This window comes from Pelophylax lessonae, assembly GCF_965119305.1.
Source record: "Pelophylax lessonae genome assembly, chromosome: 10".
Classification (NCBI taxonomy): domain Eukaryota; kingdom Metazoa; phylum Chordata; class Amphibia; order Anura; family Ranidae; genus Pelophylax; species Pelophylax lessonae.
In genome coordinates, this window is record NC_138777.1 from 108,813,391 (window position 1) to 108,835,698 (window position 22,308).

General features: G+C 40.3%; 1 protein-coding gene across 1 annotated transcript in view; it reads right to left on the minus strand.

The window, feature by feature from the left end:
- NKD1 (NKD inhibitor of WNT signaling pathway 1) overlaps window positions 1-22,308 on the minus strand; it is a 136,321-nt gene that overhangs the window by 30,299 nt on the left and 83,714 nt on the right. Inside the window, exon 4 of the mRNA XM_082270564.1 lies at window positions 8,792-8,849. Within this exon, the coding sequence (XP_082126690.1) occupies window positions 8,792-8,849 (58 nt within the window). The remainder of the gene's footprint in view (window positions 1-8,791; window positions 8,850-22,308) is intronic.

Sequence of the window (22,308 nt, forward strand, 5' to 3'; positions counted from 1 at the left end):
GTGGGAACACCGCTCTATAAACCGTATTTAGCGTACACTACATACAGTTTTTTTATAGCGCTACGGCTTGGTTCACACTAATCCAATTTCAAAGTCACGCAACTTTCAGTGCAATTTTGGAGTCCAACTTTGATGTGACTTTACACTCGGACATTGAAGTCGTATCAAAGTCAGGCCAAAGTAGTGCATGAACCTTTTCTAAGCCCTGGTTCACACCAGCATGACTTCATCACGGCTTGCATGCAATTTTTTTTTTTTTTTAAACAGAAGTCAATGCAAGTCATGTTGAAGTTGCCTCAAAGTGGTGCAAGAAATGAGTCACAACGATTAGACGGTTCCATTGACGTTAATGGGGCACATGACAATCAGTTTGCGGCAGTGTGAACCAGGGCCAACAGCTGCCACATTTCTTAGAAATTGAAATAGTTTGTTTGGCTAAACTTGGCCCAAACAAACTATTTAAAAGATAAAAGGTGTATATTCCTGCGCATGTGTGTTAAGGTCTATAAGTTGCAGCCTCCCTAAAATACTACTCACTGAGAGTGAGAAGTCTGAGATAAATATAAAAATATAAAGGGTATTGGGGCTACTTCTGGTATGTTGGTATAGTAGATATTATTAAGATGGCATACATATATAAACCACTCTATGACATATACATAAAAAGTACAATAAAAGGTGCTCACGTGTTAGATGCTAAAAGTAAATAATAAATAACATATAAAATGGTGATCTCCTATATGGAGTGAGGAATATATAAATCTATAAATAAAGTGCTATATTTGGTGTGGTGAAGCAGTGAGTATCTACTAATTATTAAGTGCAAAATATGCTGTAGATAATAATTAATCAAAATAAAGATATTAATAAATGGTGACATTACTAGCAATAAATATGCTGTAATATTATTTATTATATACTTTTAGCATCTATTTATTGATAGTAATGTCACCATTTATTAATATCTTTATTTTGATTAATTATTATCTACAGCATATTTTGCACTTAATAATTAGTAGAGACTCACTGCTTCACCACACCAAATATAGCACTTTATTTATTTATAGATTTATATATTCCTCACTCCATATAGGAGATCACCATTTTATAGGTTATTTATTATTTACTTTTAGCATCTAACACGTGAGCACCTTTATTGTACTTTTTATGTATATGTCATAGAGTGGTTTATATATGTATGCCATCTTAATAATATCTACTATACCAACATACCAGAAGTAGCGCCAATACCCTTTATATTTTTATATTTAAACTATTTAAAAGGAACACAAAACAGAGTTCGACTTTAAGCTGGACATAAACTGACAAGATTTTATCTTTTTTAGCATGTAGGCCTCTTCTGAACGCCTTTTACTCCTGACAAAAAGCAGCTTGAAAAAACACTGCATGCGCATTTAGGCGCACCGAGTGTTTCAGCATCTGTGGATTCCACTGGTCAGAATATTAATTTATTCTTTTCAACCAAACGCATCTAGAGTTTAGACGTGTTTATGCGTGTCAAGTATATTTTCTGCTCTAAAGCTCCTCTCCTGAACGTGCTGGTGATTTTTTTTTAATCAGCCTGTAAACACCTATGTGTGCATGGACACATAGGCCAACATAGAGGTGCTTTTACACGATTTAAAAAAAAAAAAAAGTCAAACGTCTTTTAAAGAGGTGTTTCTAAGCCCTGTGTGTACTAGACCTAAAAATGTATGTAGCAAACCTGGATGTTTTTTTTTTTTTTTTTATTCAGCTGGAGTTTCACTTTAAGACTTTACACTTTAAAAGACAAAACCCCTTGAAAGAACATTCTAAAAGGTTTGCTTTCAAATATCTGAGTAGATACACTGGTAAGCTTGTGGGGTGCTATAAGCTTATGCCCAAGGAAGTTATTATCTAATTGTTTGCCTGGTAGAGATACTGGCACACATCCAGCACTAAAGAGGTTAACACCCCTGTTCAGACCATCTTAACCAGCACTTTGAAGTTCTTTTTTCTCAAGGCTCAAAATACCTTGTTGGACAGAGATCAGACGGGTATTAAACAGAATCGCTAATTAATTAGGCAAAGTTACATTTTTAAACAGTGTTTGTTGTGTTAGCCAAACACCCATATGGAAAATCTTACCCCCTCTATTCCTCCCTGAAAACATCAAAGCACTTTCTCCTTCACCAACTATAAAAAGATGTGGGATCTTATCAGCTTTAGACTGGATTCTATGTACAAATAGCAGCAAGATTCGCTTTTGATCAGTGAGGATGTGAAAATTTTAGAGAAATAGAGGAATCTACCAACGCTGCATATTTTATTGCAAATTACTTCCTAGCTTGAAACAAAAACATCTAATATTTGCAGAGGGAACACCTGGCTATCTTCTTTAAATCTATATTTTTATTTCATTGTACTATTGTAGTAAATGTTTGATGTATTTAATTTTTTGACATGCAGATGTGTAACTAGTACAGAGGTGCACAATAAATGTATGTGCTGGGACCACAGCTGTGACCCCACCATCTGGTTTTAAATCCCTGGAGGAGGATATAACAAGTTGGTTGTGGATACCAGCATTTATACAGAACTGAAATATTCACGCAACACTTATTCGGTTCAACCAGTAGAACAGTAAAGATGCACTTCCAAATATAATAGCTGAGGCACAATGATAAAGGTCAACAAGCTTCATAATCATGAGAACTATTTCTGATTCATAGATAGCTGACCTTAGATAAACTCAGCTGCTGGGACACTAATCATTCAGCATGTTCTGCTTATACCACTTTGGTTTGCCAGCTCACCAATTTAGAATTAGTCATATATAAATATAATAGTACAAAGGCAGACAAAGAATATGATCTTAGAATGGCTGATAAGACAATGAAGATTTTTTCTGGAGAGACTGTTCTAAAGTAAGTGGCCAATGACCACATTTGGCTCTGATATCACTGATTAAGGACAGACTTTCGGTCTCAACCAAGATTCCACTAGAGCAGTCATTCTCAACTGGGGTATCTCTAGAGCAGTCATGCTCAATGGAGGTTTACGTGGAACCCTAGGGTTTCTCCAGTGGTTAATAGGGGTTCTTTGACCCAGTAGCTGTTTCTGCCACTCAGAAAAGCTCCCATTGACACAAATGAGGTTTTAACTATCTGTAAGAGTGGGAATTTTCCCATTAGCCACAAATGTAAGGAGCATTATTCCCACAGATCATCACACTAAATTTACAGTGAGCTGCAGATACAGTAATTATTAACAGGGGTTCTCCAAGACTAGACAATTATTTTAAGGGTTCCTCTGCTAAAAAGGCTGCACAAGAGGTTGCTAGGCATTCCTTGAGCAATTAGAGTCTCTCATATAAGTAACCACTGACCACAATGATATTTTGTAGCTATCAGTAAATGGTGGTGGGGGGATTTTCTCCTAAGACCACGAATGGTAAGGAACATTTTTGCAAGGAGCAGATAAAAGGTCCAAAGTTCATTTCAAGTGTGCTATTTGCATTTGGAATCTGTTGCTGTCAACTCTTAATATGAGATCCAAAGAGCTGTCACTTATCAGGAAAGCAAGCCATCATTAGGCTGAAAAAAAACCAAAACAAACCCATCAGAGAGATAGTGAAAACATTAGGTGTGGCCAAATCAACTGTTTGGAGCATCCTTAAAAAGAAAGAATGCACCGATGAGCTCAGCAACACCAAAAGACTCGGAAAACCACGGAAAACAACTGTGGGGGATGACCGCAGAATTCTTTCCCTGGTGAAGAAAACACCCTTCACAACAGTTGGCCAGATCAAGAACACTCTCCAGGAGGTAGGTGTATGTGTGTCAAAGTCAACAATCAAGAGAAGACTTCACCAGAGTGAATACAGTGGGTTCACCACAAGATGTAAACCATTGGTGAGCCTCCAAAACAGGAAGGCCAGATTAGAGTTTGCCAAACAACAGCTAAAAAAGCCTTCACAGCTCTGGAACAACATCCTATGGACAGATGAGACCAAGATCAACTTGTACCAGAGTGATGGGAAGAGAAGAGTACGGAGAAAGAAAGGAACTGCTCATGATCCAAAGCATACCACCTCATCAGTGAAGCATGGTGGTGGTAGTGTCATGGTGTGGGCATGTATGGCTGCCAATGGAACTGGTTCCCTTGTATTTATTGATGATGATGTGATTGCTAAAGTGTTCGGGCAATATTATCTGCTTATATTCAGCCAAATGCTTCAGAACTCATTGGACGGCGCTTCACAGTGCAGATGGACAATGACCTGAAGCATACTGCGAAAGCAACCAAAGAGTTTAAGGGAAAGAAGTGGAATGTTATGCAATGGCCAAGTCAAGTCAATCACCTGACCTGAATCTGATCGAGCATGCATTTCACTTGCTGAAGACAAAATTGAAGGTAAAATGCCCCAAGAACAAGCAGGAACTGAAGACCGTTGCAGTAGAGGCCTGGCAGAGCATCACCAGGGATGAAACCCAGCGTCTGGTGATGTCTATGCATTCCAGACTTCAGGCTGTAATTGACTGCAAAGGATTTGCAACCAAGTATTAAAAAGTGAAAGTTTGATTTAGGATTGGTAATCTGTCCCATTACTTTTGGTCCCTTAAAAAGTGGGAGGCACATATACAAACTGTTGTAATTCCTACACCATTCACCTGATTTGGATGTAAATACCCTCAAATTAAAGCTAAAAGTCTGTATTTCAAGCACATCTTGTTTGTTTCATTTCAAATCCATTGTGGTGGTGTATAGAGCCAAAAAGATTAGAACTGTGTCGATGTCCCAATATTTATGGACGTGTGTGTTAATTATTACAAGGGGTTCCCGGAGACAGTAATTTCAAGGGTTCCTCCGTGTTCAATAGATTGAGAAAGGCAGCTCAAGGCACTAAATAGGCTTGTTTTAGTACATGTCAGGCCTATACAGAGATGAGAAGCAAACAGGCATTTCCTGGTACTGGGTTATTAGGGCCAAACAACAGTGACTGGACAAACGTTTTTTAAAGAAACAATATAATCTAACACCCAACTGAAACTTTAGTTTAAGCCCGCCAAATATATTCCAAAACTATCAAAACAAAAAGACATTCAAAGTGTTCGGTATCCTGCACACTTGACCTTAAGCCTATATGTATCAAATTCTAGTATTTTCAGAGAGGCACAGGTGCAACGTCCAGTCCCGCTTGCAACAGCCTTCAATTCATGGAGGCTGGATGCTGTACCAAGTGATACCCATTTTTATGGTTATATGTATTCAGGTACATATGCACATAACACAGTCATTCTGTATTCAAGGTACACATCCCTCAACGCATACGACCAAAAATGTGAGTACCACTTCATACTGCATCATGCCACCATGTATCCCAGCCTGTTATAGATTTTAGTAGGCTGCTGGCAGTGCAGCTGAATGCTGCACCAGTGCCTTCCAGGAACACTGGGATTTGACACACTAACAAACGCAACAGTTTGTTTTCTTTAGAAAGCAGCCAAAACCTGGGTGAAAAGCCGAGCCTTACTAGTCTGCTGTTCTTTGTGTCCAAGCTAGAACTCACCAGTTGGCAAGTAGTGTGAACTTTACCAATTGCAGAGCTCTAGCTCTGAAGCTGCCCATAGATGGATCAAAATTTGTCTGGTTCAGCAAGAACTGGCCAAATTTCGATCGACTATGGGCAGCCGGTAGTACTGAAGTCGATCTATCAATCAACTTCAGTACAAACAGCCTGTAAGGTTTTTCTTATCTGATCACTGCAGGCAGCTATAGCCACCAGCAGTGATCATTGCATTCAGACGGTTGGGAAACCTCCTGCTCTCAGAATACAATAGAATGATTCCTCCATAAACACGGATTGTGTTGATGGGTTAATCAAGCAATTTTCTTTCCTTCAAACTGTGGTTGAAGGAAAAAACATTGCATAATGACTCAGCAGAAGGTATGTCAGACCTCCAAGTTAGGAAACCAGATCCAAATGCTGCTATATTTCCTTTGATAAGCTAGTACTGGAGGAGTCTGCAATGTGCAACCCACTCCACTTTGCAACCATTTGTGTTCAAGCCCCTGCTGGGAAACCCTTTGCCTTATGTAGTATCAGGACCTTGCATGCGCAGCGCATCTATCCACTCTTGTGTCCTTGATCACCTTTATAGTTCTTGTCCCACTTTGTTGGTCACTTTTGCCAAAGAAGACAAAGAAACTGATAACAGTATCTCCCTGATGTTAGTTCAAACACAGTAACTGGTTCACAGGATCTGAGGATTCAGAAAGTTGCCTGCTTATCACTGTGCACAGACTCATGAGATCAGCACAATGATTTGTAAGTTCAAACATGCAAAACTTCTGCTACTATACACTGTGTGTGGCCCAGACATCTAACTGTGCAGGAATGTTAGGATGGAGCATGCGTGTTTCTTCTCTTCTATGATCTGTTAGTTCACAGCACTAAGATGTTCATTATGTGCATACCATGTGTAGTGTTTATATGCAGTGAGGAAAGACAGGTATCCTAATTTGTATAATTACTACGTCAGTCCTTATCTAATGATACAACTTATGAGAAGAAACCAAGTCAACGACAATTTGTAAAACCCAGCTTCTTGTTTTAGCATATAAACAGAACATGAATGTAAAAAATCATCAGACATGATGACATCAGTCATGCATTTTACAACATGGACAGAACACATAGACCAATGAAAATCCTTGGTTATCCACAGAGCACATTTATATCATAACACTGCTGCACTGCACTACATTTTTGCTTTTAGAATGGTAATGAGTGCCTGTGTAACACAGTTAGGGCACACATTGCCAAACACATTGTGGTATAAAGTTCCTTTAAATTGAACCCGTGCCAAGATCACGTACACTTAAGCATTAATATATTCTGAGCAAACCGTAAAAGGACTTTAAAATTGACTTCCAGGAATTATTTGTATTGCATATTTACAATGATCCAGGATGGCACAAGTATGCATATCTCGTACCTTATGGGCTGTTGAGGAAACTGGAAAGCACTATAATATCTGACACTATTACAATGATAGCCATGATCTTCTGAGTTCTGCTCATGTTGTCTGTTAGTGGCTGCTCCTCTTCACATTGACCATAGGGGGTCGGTCACACCGCACCACCACCATTCATAGGATGCCTTGTATTATTTTCAACAGATACAAGGTGAGACGAGAGGCAGTGACTACATGATCTCCAGCAGGGCACCTTCCTGCATGGAAGCTGAGCAGGACATAGAAGATGGAGGCTATCACTGTAGTAGTGCTGGCTACTACAGTGATTTCCAGCTTCCCCCTAGATATACATACTTAAATTGTTCTAAGCTAGCCAAGCATGCAAAAAAATAATTCCTGGATTTCAGATGTAAAACAAGCACTCATTCATCTCTGGCTCTATAAGCACTGTGAAGAAATGTAATTTTAAAAGTTCACAATGCAGGAACTGTGCTTTTCCATGAAAGCAGCCTGCCAGCCCTCTAAACCAGTGGTCCTCAACTCCGGTCCTCGGGGCCCACTAACAGGCCAGATTTTAAGTATTACCTTGGGGAGATGCAGACTAGAATACTGCAATCACTGAGAAGCAAATGAGATCACCTGTGATGTAATTTAGTTATCTTGCAAACCTGCCCTGTTAGTGGGCCGAGGACCGGAGTTGAGGACCACTGCTCTATTCCATGTTGTTAGAAACCCAACCCTTGAGGGTCTTTGTTGTGATGTGAATAATTTCACATCAAACGATGCTAGATGAGGTTAGGAATGGCTTGTTTTAAAATGTTGTTAGGATATGAAAATAGTTTAAAGTGATTAGCAGGCTCCTTTCACATGAGTAGACCGATCGGGTCTGCCATGTCTGTTTATCAGGCGGACCTGATCACACGCTCCATAGTACTGCCGACACCCGCTGGCATCCAATCCTGTCCACTAAAAACAGTCGGATGGGGATTCCCAATTTGTCTGGCGGATCAGATGACAGTCAGCGGGCATCAGCGGACAGATCCCCCGCTGAGCAGGCAGGTCCACCTGACAGGGTCCGCCCTGTCTAAATGGGGCCTAAAAAAATAAAGTTTAAAAATCAACATGTCATACTTACCTTGTCTGTGCAATGGTAATGCAAAGAGCGACCCTGATCCTCCTCTTTTGGTGTTCTCTGCTGGCGCTCCTGGCTCCTCTTCCCTTCTGAGTGCCCCCATAGCAAGCTGCTTGGTATGGGGGCACACACACGGGCTCACTTCCGAGTGAGAGGAGAGAGAGCTGACAAAGCCGCTGCTCTCGGGCACTGTGCTGAATCAAGATCGGCCTCAGGTACTGTAAGTATGGAGGGGGGAGAGAAGAGATTGGGAGCTACCTTTAGGACTACTTTAATGTTCATAGTCTGAACACAGGTGCACTTTAAGCCATTTTTGCTTTCAATAAGCAAGCCTTGTGTTTAAAATCAAATACGGAAAAAAAAAACACTCAACATATGGTATTCATAAAGCAACTTGAAGTTTCTAAATAGTTTTGTAATAACAAGGGCAATTTAAAGCTCATAAAACAGGGGAACTACTGGAGCCAGGTTTAGCCTTTATGTTTTTTGACTGATGGGTTAAAATAATCAGTGAATATTGTATTGATAATAATAATATTATAAGCATATTTATTACAAGAAATCACTACTATTTACTAGTTACTAGCCAAGCTCCAAAATCAATCCAATAACTTTCGGCTTCCACAAAAAGTAATCAAGAAAAAAGGAGAAAGGTAAGCAATTTTAAAATATAGTCTAATTTAACGGATTTTCTTACCTTCTAGGTGAAAATGTTCTTCTCCAATAGCTTCCTTACAAATATTCCCTGATGGGTCCTGTCAAAAGAATAATTTACGATTGGATTAAAAATGATCTTTGTACTTTTCTTGAAACAGAAATTCATGCAAGCAGATTATGATTAAATAGGGGAACATTTTACTGAAAGGTCTGTTGTGGTCAAAAATGGTGCTGCTGAATTTTATACTTTATCTTGTATCAAGACTCTGGCTCTATTCATCACTCATACTAATACTATTCTTGCATTTGGTATTCCTTATTAGGGTAAGCTGTGTTAAAGCAGTTGTAAGGCTTCTTTCACACGATCCGCCTCCGTAGGTGGATCCGTGCTGCTCAACGGGGGAAATCGATACACAGATCCCCGCTAAGCAGGCAGGTAACAGCTCCCTCTCCGCTCTGTGTGCGGAGAGGGAGGTATCAGAGCCCCATGCATCTCTATGGGGGAATCGAATGAGAGCGGACCACCTGATCAGATCCACCTAAAAAACTGACAGGCGGATCTGATCTGATCGCTCGTGAGAAAGGACCCCTAGGGGTATTTTTTTTAAATTAAAATAATAAACATGACATGGTATTGCACAAGGCAGTTCGGAATCTCCTATTCCGGGATCCCCTGCCAACATTCCAAGCTCCTCCTCTTCTCTACCATAGTAAGCTGCTTCCTATGGGGGCACAGCTGTGGGCTCACTCCCGAGCCAAGCTGTTTGCATCCACTGACACACACATACACAAACATTATAGCTCAACCCTGCCCCCTCTTTAAAAGATTTGACTGACAGCAGCAGGAGCCAATGGTTGTCTCAGAGCCTGGGGGGGGGGAGCTTTTTTTTACCCTAATGCAGAAGGAGCATTAAGGTAAAAGGTAAAAAAAATAAAAAAAAACAAAGGTCTAGCCTTTAGAACCACTTTACGTTGGTCTCTTCCTTCTCAATGAGCTGACATCACACCTCGATGCATAGAAGATCGAAAGTGACCTTTTTTCAGCATATCACAACTGCATGTGTGTTGTTGAGCACTGTGGTATGCTGTTTTGCTATAATCATAGCAACATCTGAACACTTCTCTGAATATACAGTGTGGTATGGGTGCTTTGTCCACTACTGTACTAGTGTCCTCAGATACCATTTAAAATGAATGTCACTGCAACACAATAAACGCATTTTACCGCACATTACAGCAACATTAAAAGGTTATTGGGCTCTTAGGGGCCCATTTAGAAATAGATTGAAAAGTGATTAAGGTTTAAAACATCTTGCTTCAAAGTATTTTAATTACTTTTTTATTTTTACCATGAATTAACCTGAATGAATTATCAAGTCAGAAAACTAGAAAATTTGTGAGATGGCTTTTAAAGGCTGCAAACAGAATATTTCCATAAAAGATTAAAAACTTTTACCCAGACCAGTATACACAACTGGTAAACTTGAACAACAATGGAAAAGTAGAATAAAATGTTTTATCCTACAAAAGAAGTGGTTTAGGTTACATGGACCTGTGGTGTGAAAAAGCCCTCAAAGTTGCATGTGTATAAATTTGCATTACAGCACATGCACACTGCAAGGTCAGGGGTCTTCAAACTATGGCCCTCCAGTTGTTCAGGAACTACAATCCCCATCATGCCTAGTCAGGTCTGTGAGTATCAGCATTTTACAATGCCTCATTGGATGTGTAGTTCCACAACAGCTGGAGGTCCATAGTTTGAGGATCCCTGCTGTAGGTGATCGTCAATGGATACGCACCGATGCACGCATTGTGGCGTGAGGCTGCCCTGAGAGCTGTGGTTTTTACCTGCTGCTATGTAGTGGAGCACAGAGTCACCTGCACATCCTCCAGCTATTAATACACTGTGGTAACTGACATTGTGATAACCCATATTGGTTTAGTTGTTGTACAACTTGTGTATCCACCAAATTAAATATCTTAGGCCTCGTGCACACAGGGCTTTTTAAAAAGCGGTCTGCAAAGCCAGTCCCAACGCCAGGAGAAAGCAGCAGTAAAAACACGCTTTTAGAAGAGTTTTGCACTGGCGTTAAAGCAGGTTTTGCTGCGTTCGCATTTAGCAGCGTTTCTCTGCCCTCTTCCATTTTCCACTCCCAAATCCAATTACTACAGCTTAAAAACATCTGACACAGCTTAACTCTGTTTACAGGGTTAACGCACGTTTAGCCGCGTTAGGCGTTTTTACAGCAGTAACACTGATGCTCCAGAAAGCACTGGCCATGGCCGCCTATGCCACTTACAGTTACTAAAAGCCTATGTGTGCATGGACACATAGAATAACACGGAAAGGCGTTTTTAAGCTGTAAAAAAAAAAAAAAAAAAAAAACACTTGACGCCCCCTTAGGAGCAGCTTTAAGAACGTCCAGTGTGCTTGAGGTCTAAATGTCAACTCTTTATCAAGAACCAAATAAACTCTTGTTTATGTACAGAATGCCAAGATGGATCCAAGTGAAAAATCTGTTTCCTACAAACGTAATATTAGTATATATCAATAGTTTGGAAGAACTTCAATATGGAGTTTTCAGGAACAGTGACCAACTTTCTTCATTGATAGGTTCTCACAGGTTTAAGCAATCTCAAAATATATCAATTTATGGAAGCACCAAGACCCTACTACTAATAAAGAGATTCCCTCATGAATAGTGTGACTATAGGGAGATGCCGATGGCATGGCTTAACTTCATATGGGGTGCAAGCATCTGCTGTTTTGCTATAATCAGAGCACTTCTCTGGAATATACAGTATGCTGACTTCATAACTGAATTTGAGAAGTGCCAATGCAATTTGAACCCTTTTGGGTAATGAACATTTGGAAAAACAATATTAAAGTGTATAGGCAAAAATGTTTTTTTTTCCTCGATAAAGTGGTAAAGCATTAGAATCTCTCTGGTGACAACTGTCACCAGGACTAAAACTTAAGACTGAACTGGAGCTATACTCCCCTTTCCTTCAATGGTCTACGTGCCAGCATCTTTTTCTGTGTGCTGGTTTTGGGCTTCATTGGCCAGCACACACGCAGGATGACATCACATCTGCAGGAGATAAAATTCCCCTGACAAACAGGGATCAAGGCGGCACTATAAGCGGAGCTGCCCATGCAAGGGGGACATACCCCCAACCACCTCGTTTGAACATACCCCCAACCACCTCGTTTGTGTGGATGGATGAATCTTTTTTTTCAGTTCAGCCTGCTGGCTAAATAAAAAATAAAAAAAAAAAGAAGAAGAAAACAAAACTAACCATGTATGCCCATTTTATGAGGGGATTTTCTCACTTTGCAAAGATCTTTTGAGTCTGCTTGACAGGAAGTGAAATTTCCCTAATGGGACACAACTGCCAGAGCTTTTACCATTCCCTACTCCATCCAAAAAATGTGTTTCACATAAACCATTGCTATCCAATTCATATCTCACAATTACAAGGCCTCATGCACTTTTGTAAAAAATGCTTCTAAACCATGTTTCGACGCATCAAGAGCTTAGGTGCTTATTTCGTTACCCCAAATATTAATTTATCCTGCCCACTAAAATAAAAACCGCTCAAGCGCTGTATAGGTCTAGCACTTAGGCGCATTTTGAAGTTTTTTTTCTGCCAAAATACACTTCTCTTAAATGCACAAGTGATTTATTTTTTTCTGCCTCTAAATTCCTGTAAAAGCTTACCTGTGCATAGACACATAGTCTAACAGAGAGGCATTTAGAGGCAGGGGAAAAAAAAAAAAAAAACATCAAACACCTGTAAAACAAGTGTTTTTGAGCTCAGGTGTGCGTGAGGCCTAAGTGAGTGTTTTAAACTTTATTCAGCCAGGAAAGAGTCTGATGTAGTTTAACATTTAGAACGTTTTTTAGGAAGCACATGCCAACTTGCAGTTAGGACAACATTTGATTCCAAATCACACCATAAACAGACATGGCATAAAACCCCAAACCATGGTTTGTTTCACTTGCAACCATGTGCATTCTAAATGGTAAATTGGACACCTGGCAGGAAAATGCCATTAAAGTGCAAAAAAGCAACAAGGCACCCGTTTAAAACATAATGAAACGTTCAGCCTTAATGGACTATTCTTCGGTCAGTGTACAGAAAGACCTATATAGAGTTTAGTAATGACTAGCGAAAAGAAGTTAATTTAACAAGTACAATAGATTATTCTATTTCTCCCTGGATGAAAAATAATCCCTTGGTTTAGTTGAGAGCTGAGAGTTTGTCTGTTAAAAGTGCTAAATACACTGGATAGGACAATTGCTTTATACAATGCATTTCTAACTGCAAAGAAGTTGATTCCTGAAAATAAAGCCAGCCATGCATGGATCGAAATTTGTCTAGTTAAGCAGGATCTGGCCGAACTTCGATCCATATATGGGCAGGCTAGATATATGCAAGTCGATCTATCGATTGACTTGTGCACAACCAGCCTGTTGGGTTTTTGCTGAATGATCAGTGCCACTGGCTATAGCTGGCAGCACTGATCATTGTATTCTGATGACAGGGAAGGTTCCCCGCGATCAGAATTCAATAGCACAGCGGAATGTGTGGAAGAGGGAATCAGCTAATTTTTTCTTCGACCTGCTGGTTGAAGGAAAAAAAAATGAATCATATACGTCCACTTAAGGATGCCTTGAAAGTATCAGTTAGCCTGTGCCATTTTTGGAATTCCTGTGGCTGGCCACAGATTCCATTGCCCAGCTGTAGTTGGGGGGTTCACTAAGCGATATATTACCGGATCCAAATATGCAGTAAAATACCATACAATGGTCTGAAAAACAAAACCTGTGCAATTCATGAAAAAAAAACTCTCCTTAAAAATTTGCATGCGTGATTCCGAAGTATGCCTTACATACCGCATGAAAACGTTTGATACGTGTCCCCCAGGGCAGTACCCGGGCCCCCTTACCCCTTAATGGCCAATAACTTGCATAAAAGCCTTTTTTAAACCAATCACTAGGGGTCTGACTATTGCCATAGTATCGCATAGGTATTGCAAGCTTTGACCAGTACTTAATTACCACTCACAATCGTGGAGATAAGGCACTGATTCTCGTAGTGGCATGGCTGCCTGCTGTGCAGTCCGTGCTTGCTGATGTCATGGCTGTCTCCCCCCGACGCGTTTCCCCTCCGAAGGCGCCAACTGGGATTGGATTGATTCCCTATTGTTTTTTCCACAATTGTTTGTAAGTGTATTTCTTTTTTTAATAAACATCGGTTTCAGCGATAATGCACTATTCGTCCTCCTTTGTTGCATATATTCATCTGTGATCCCGTAGATGGTGTCCGTTCGTAGCATCACGGAATAATTCCCTAGCTGAGAACAGCTTATATGCTCATTGATCCTATTGGGTCTTGTAAGCAGCAATTTCATTACTAGACCAAGGTGGTGATGCATGCATGCAGCACTTTGAAGTAAAAGGACATATATATATAATATATAATCACATTATCTGGACTGTGTTGGATTTTAGACACTTTTTGGGACTTTTTCCATTGCATTTTGTGCATCAAGTTTTATTTGCATTTTGGTTATAGTATGTTGTTACACATTTAATTTGATGTCATTTTGGTGCACATGATTATAGGAGTTATGATTTTTTTTTTTTTGCAATATACATTTATATATTTTATTACAGCGCCCTTCATATATATATATTGTTTCACTTTATCTGCTGGTATTCCGGGAGTTTCAGGTGCAGCAGTCTTCATTAATTGTAGGCCAGCGCATCCTTTTATATTTTTATCATTTCTTAAAGTGTGTCAAAGATGTTAATTCCTGTATTTTGCTTCAAGCCCTCTAATAGTTCATGGTTGATTCTGTATATCCCCGTGGCAAACATTAGCCACATTAAAAATGGTCATTCCTTTCCAGCAAAGACTGTTTTAAACAGCTCAAACAAGCATCTCCTCCTTATTTTCATTACCTAGTAGAAGTTAATATCTGTAACAGTGGGACATCTGAGACATCGCCAAGGGTGTACACCAGGAAAAGGCTCCCACATAAGAAGTCCACCTCCCCCACTCAAAAGGTAAGGAACTTATTTTCATTCATATACGTGGTGCAGCACAAACCTGGTTTTTATTATGTCAAGTTATTGTAAAAATCCTTTCCTTCTCTGTTTAACTCCTTGCATTCGGGCAAATATGCAGTACGCACTGCGGTACTGACCAGTCAGGGGTCTCGGTCTCAAGTGCCTCTTCCTACATACATCAGTATACATTTTAGCAGAAATTAACATTCTTTAGATTCTTTCTAAGTATTTTTATCTGCCCCGATACCAAAAGCAGCACTGCTGTGTACTGCTTTCTTTCCCCTGTTCTGGCACTCTGGTCTTCAAGTCTAAACTCATAAACACACTTCCTGACTCTAAAAGAATTTCTTAATTGGTTTAGAAGGAGGTGTGGGGGAGGGAGACTGAAATCTAGCAGATGCAATATCTAGTAAATGCCAACTATAACTTAGTTCTGACTTTCAAAAGCCTCGTGAGCAGTGAAAACTTAAAGCAGGACTTTATCCATAAATGCATTTTTAGCTTTCCTCATTCCTCCCCTTCTCCCAAATAACTTGGTGTATTTCCCTCTCTATATGAAGGGTTTATACAAAAAGGTTCCTTGGCTGTCTACAAATTGCTGCTGGTCGCAAACACGTCGCAAGGTTCCATGCATGGGCAGATGTGCCACAGGTCTTTAGAATCTGGCAGAGGCCTGTATCACATACACTATATATTTCTAGAAGTATTGGGACATCTGCCTATACAGGCACTTGAACTTTAATGGCATCCCAGTCTTAAGGCCCGTACACACTTGACGGAAATCAGACGAAATATCCTCCGATTTTTCTCTCTCTTGCTCAGTGTTCATTACCATTTATAGTTGACAGTGTATAAATGTTCACGAAATTTCTCGTCCGATTTTTTTTTTTTTTTTTGGGGACATTTGTTTCCAGACTTCCGAGTTGTCAGCCACTTCAGATCATGCGTGGTCTTTCGTATCCGATTTTTCATGGATGTACTGCAAACATTAAATGAAAATTGGTTGTCTGGGGATGGACGATAAAAATTTTGGTGTTTGTCCCTCCATTTTTTTTCGTTGAAAATGTCGGCATCGGCTACCGAAAGTTGTGTACACACTAGCCGAAAATTGTACGATTTTACCTCGGACAGGAATTTTCGGCAGATTTTCTATTAGTGTGTACCCCACTTTAGTCCGTGGGGGTTCAATATTCAGTTGGCCCAACCTTTTGCCAGTATAGCAGCTTCACCTCTGAAGGGAAGGCTGTCCAAAAGGTTTAGGAATGTTTCTATGGGAATGTCCATTCTTCCAGAAGCGTGTTTGTGAGGTCAGACACTGATGTTGAAGAGAAGGCCTGGCTCTTAGTCTGCACTCTAATTTATTTCAAAGGCGTTCTATCGGGTTAAGGTCAAAAGGTAAAATCAAGTTCCTCCACCCCAAACTCGCTCACCCATATCTTTATGGACATTGCTTTGTGCACTGGTCCAAATAATATAGTGGAAAGGACGGGGGGGGGGGAGGGGGGTTTGGTGTGGGGTTGTTTTTCAGGGGTTGGGCTTGGCCCCTTAGTTCCAGTGAAAATAATTTCTTAAGGTGTCAGCATACCGAAATATTTAGGACAATTTCGTGCTCCCAACTTTGTGGGAACAGTTTGGCGATGGCTGTTCCTGTTCCAACAAGACTGCGCACCAGCACACAAAGCAAAGTCCATAAAGACATGGATAAGCAAGTTTGGGGTGGAGGAACTTGACTGGCCTGCACAGAGTCCTGACCTCAACCCATCACTAAAAGTCACAAGGGTCGGAGTCTCCTGCTGATGTCACTGGATGGCCATGCCCCATGGCTATGTAATAACTGCCGGGCATCAAAGATATTACAACGACGGGAGGACTGGGTCAGCGGCAGAGAAGACAGCAGCGGAGGAAGAAGACCAGAAGAAGAACTAATCACCGGAGGGATAAGACCGCAGTGGAGGGAGAAGACATGAGGAAGAACACATCGTTGGCGGCCCCCCCGGATGCCCAAGAAGATGCGTTGGTGCTACCACAGAGGACATTTTTCATTTTTTAATACCGTACTTTGTTAAAAACCATTTCTTGTATTGTTTTTTTACACTACACTGCTTTTTTGGGGTAATGGGGTCCCCATACTCACATAGAGGGGGCCTGGATCTGGGGGCTGATAAGCTCCCTGCCCTCATACCCCCACAACCATTGCCCAGGGTTGTTGGGAAGAGGCTCTTGTCATGGACTTGGGGGGGGGGGGAACTCACGGTTGTTTTTTTGGCATGCGGCTTCCACTTTAAAATCCATACCAGACTGAAGGGTCTGGTATAGTCTTAGGGGGCCCACGCTGTTTTTTTATTGGTGTACGGTTTCCCCTCAAAATTCCTACCAGACCGAAATGGTCTTGGGGGCGGGAACCTCATGCAGTTTTCTTTTTAAAATTTGGCATGGGGTTCTCCTCCGAGATACACAGAGAACAAGTCGCATGCCACAAGTCGGTTTGACTAAGATGATGATCGGATTTGGATGTGACTTACATTCAAATCAATAGGCTGAAGTCATGCCCAAGTCAGACCCAAGTAGTGCGCAAATCGGACCAGTTAAGGAGGCTCTCATAGAGAACCATTCAATTTGACATGTCATGAGACTTGTGCTCTCGAAGTCGGAGAGTATGTCGGACCAGTGTGAACCAGCTTTAAAGCTCATGTGCGTGTAAAGGCAGGCGTCCCAACATATTTTGGAATAAGAAAAAAAAAAAAAAAGATATATATATATATATATATATATAGATATATATATATATATATATATACATACATATATACACACACATATATATATACATACACACACATTATGTATATATATATATATATATATATATATATATATATATATATATATACACACATACATACACACACACACACATACACACACACACATATTATATATATACACACACACACACACACACACACACAGCCATCTATCTATCCACATGCACATATATATATATATATATATATATATATATATATATATATATATATATATATATATATATATATATATATATATATATATATATATATATATATATATATATATATATATATATATATATATATATATATATATACATATATATATATACATATACACATACATACACACACACACACATAATGATAATAAATAATAATATACATATATACACACACACAAAAAAAGTCTTGGGGTCTTGGGAACTCACCCTAGACCCCCCTCCCCCACCTGAAAAATAAAAAAGTATGTGTGTATATGTATATTTATATAAAAAATAAGTACTCCTTTTTTAACAAATAAAGTGCAACATTTATTGTAGGGTGCCAGTTTACCAGGACACTGGCAATTTACATGCATTAAACAAAAAAAATATAGAACAGATTTAACAACCTGTATGCTGTACTAAAAATACCACAATGTGTGATAATGGTTCCCTCGCAGGAAATTTCTAAAACCGTGTATATATAAAAAAATAAAAATAAAATAAAGTAACAGTCCGTTAAAAAAATATCCCACAAACAGGAATAACATTTCCCTTGCTGTTCAAGATGATCAACTTTCTGATTTTTTTTTATCATTTGCACTGCAATGTGTGGTTAGCCATTTTGAGACATATGGTAAAGGATCCCATAAATGCACAGGAGGGCTAATGAGACAAACAAAAGAGAAGACAGCCGTTCAATGCCAAGCCCACTCCTAATGGGTGACATCACCAAATCCATTGTACTGAAGCCCCTCTCAATCACCAGATGTCAATGGAAGACTTAACTGCTGTCACAAATGGTTTCAGATTTTCAGGAACCTCTGCACCACCTTTATCAATGAAATCTCTGAAACATTCACAGATCATGGATGGATTGTTGAGAAAATCTCTTGCACAGCTGATCCAGCTTCATCTCACCTTCAAACCAAGGACTGTACACATTGATTGGCCAGCGTTGGGAATTCAAGTAAATTTCAGAGACAAAAATTTCAAATTCACCTGAGTATGATGAAGCTGCAGGTCTGTTGCTCGCAGTTAAAGCATAAAGCCTGGTAAATTATCCACCAAACATTGATACAATTGAGGGAGATTTATCCTCACTTGGCTTTTTGTAATCTCTGGATTGATGGCCACACCTTTGACATTACCTTTATCCAGAGATTTCATTACTTCTTTTAGATGTTTGCCAGGCATGTCTTTCATTTTCTCAATTGCAGGAACTGACCGATTAATCAGCTGGTAGGCTCATGGAAGTGTGATGTCATCTCTTTGAAGAGCTTCAGATAAGTCTCATTTCATGAACAGCACCTGCAACCCCAGCAAGGTTTAACAAATAATTTTCTGACGTCAAGGCCACTAAACAGAGATTTCTGCTTACTGGTATGAGCTGAATTTAAGCTTGCTTTCATGAAATGACTGTGCAGTGCAGGATATGACTTTTCCAATTTTAAGAATTTGTTCATTCAGAGAGGTCCGACAAGTTTTTTGGTGACTGATGATACACAGCATACAACTTCTCAAAAAATGATGCTACATGATGAAGATCAGGAATACAATCAATTGTATCTGAAATGCACAATTCAAGCCTATGACACGCTTTGTTTTTTCTTTCACCAAGTCAATCCAGAACACCATTTTTTTCCAAGCATTATACTTGCACCATCACTACAAACCCCAATCACGTTTTAAGCAAGAAAGTCATTACTGAACACGTTTAGAAAACAAGCTAGAAGAGTGACTTCAATAGACTGTGCATCTGCTTGAGAGCCGGTTCACATTAGCGCGACTTGTCAGGGGACTTGTCAGCCTGACAAGTCACGCTCCCTCACGGTCCATTGACCGCTACAGGACCTGTTCTAATAGGAGCAACACAAGTCGCTCCGACTTATAAAAAGGGTCCTGTACTATTTTGGGGCAACCTCGGAGCGACTTGCATAGACTTCCATTATGTGAAGTCCCTGCAAGTCGCTCCAAAGTCGTGGTGCAATGTAATGCACAAGTCGCCCCCGAAGTAGTAAGGAGTCGTGTCGCCCCAGTGTGAACCGACTCTTAGGCAAATCAAGCAAATCGAGAAAGAAAGTAACTGGGTATTTTCCGTTAACAGAGGCACGAATATACACAATTAACACTGAATGAAGAAACTGTAGTAGATTCATCAATATATATACAGAAATTTTGGAGCCTGTTCAACAATTGTCTTGCAAAGCTTTTTTTCTCATTTCACTGGCAACGTAATCTATTATTTGTGCAGCTGTATACTCACTATGGAGAATACATCCCAAGTCTGGACCATTTGCAACTTGCAAGCTGATAAGATCTCGGAAGTCTGTGAAAGGGCAATTTTGTTTTGCACAAAAGTAGGCAGTGCAAAATACTTTAGTGGTGGACACAAACGTATGCTTTTGTTCTGCAATTTTTGATTGCAAAATCTCCTTTCTAAATACAGCTTGAATAGCTCCTGCCTTTACATGTGCTTCTGAAATCCTTTGGATATGGATTTTTTTAAGCAGTGAGGTCAACACACATAGCATCCTAAAAGGCCATTTTCTACAATCAGCCAACGGTATTTATTTATTTTTTTAATTCTAGCCACAGATTCTGGTCCCAACATTCTGGTAGAAGAATTCTCTAACATCAGCAACTGTATCTTCAGTAACTAAGTCAACTACAGCTGAGTTACTAACTGGTGTAGTTCATGCAGAGGACACTTGTTCATCCTGCTGAAGCAGAGGCTCACACCGAGATGAGCAACTTGCAGACTCGGTATGTGATTTTTTACTGGAAGCCTTCGAGAAGAAAACTATACTACTGGCTGGTAAGGCTGGCTAGTAATGATGGCTGGTACTGCTGGCCGGAACTGCTGGCTGGATTTACTGGCTGGTACTGCTGGATGGTTCTCGACCCACCGTCCAACCCCGAGCATCAGTGTAAATATGACAGGAGCCGGCGCTAGAGGAAGCATGTGGCTGCAGTAGAGAACAGAGCCGATACTTCCTGTATCTCTCCTGTCACAGGGGGGAGTACATTTGGTATCACTCCGCCTATGACAGGAGTTGGCGCTATACAGGAAGCCATCGGCTCTGCTTTCTCTAGTGCCGGCTGAGTGGCTCTGTTCTTCTCACACACAGATGCCACAGACAGCTAATATACAAAGGCCAGTGACAGTCAGTCCTGCAGGATGCGGCTGCTAATGGGTACAGTGTTCCTGCTGTGGAAAAAGTACAGGAACACCATTCCAATGTGTTCCTGCAGGACTCGAGCCCTGACAGTATCTCACAAAAGTAAGTACATCCTTCACATTTTTGTAAATATTTTATTATATCTTTTCATGTGACAAAATTGAAGAAATTAAACTTTGCTACAATGTAAAGTAGTGAGTGTACAACTTGGATAACCGTATAAATTTGCTGTCCCCTCAAAATAAATCAACAGACAGCCATTAATGTCTAAACCGCAGGCAACAAAAAGTGAGTACATCCCTAAGTGAAAATGTCCAAATTTTGCCCAATTAGCTATTTTCCCTCCCCAGTGTCACATGACTCGTTAATTTTACAAGGTCTCAGGTGTATGGGGAGCAGGTGTGTTAAAATTTGGTGTTATCCATCTTACTCTCTCATACTGGTCACTGGAAGTTCAACATGGCACCTCACAACAAAGAGCTCTCTGAGGATCTGAAAAAATTGGATTTTCGTCTTACCGTAAAATCCTTTTCTCTAATGTTCAGTGACGGACACAGCTCCAGAATAATCTTGACCATTGGGGTTATGCTGCCCCCCTCATGAGCAGAACACTAGGCAGAAAAAATATTTACCACGCCCATGGGGCAGTCCCAGGGGGTATGCTCCCGCTTTCTGCTATAGGCATTCAGTTTTGTTGCAAATAGCGTCAGAAGAAAAATAACCCAACTCAATAGAGGGGTGGGTGCTGTGTCCATCAATGAGCATCAGAGAAAAGGATTTTGCGGTAAGACAAAAAAATCCAATTTTCTCTTTTGTTTATTGACGGACACAGCTCCAGATCTTCTTGACCATTGGAATATCCCAAAGCAGTGTCAAACAGGAGGAGGAGTGGGGAAAAAACACAGCAGAAACAATTCCCAAAGGCTAAACCTAGCCAACCAGGTAACATGAAGCTCAACCAGGAACAACTGGAGCTCACCTGAAAACAATACACCCTCAAACATGACCAGGTCCTCTCAAAAAGCGGCCTGCAAAACTTTGCGGCCAAAAGCAGCATCCGCAGATGCCAACACATCTACTTTGTAAAAATTTGTGGAATCGTGCACAGACGACCAAGTGGCCGCCTTGCAAACCTGCATCACTGACGTCTGATTATGATGAAGGCCCAAGAGGCACCAAGCGTTCACGAAGAATGGGTCTTAAAGAGGTTGTAAACCTCTTAAAAAAAAAAACCTGAAAGACAAAACATAATGAGCTAGTATGCATTGCATACTAGCTCATT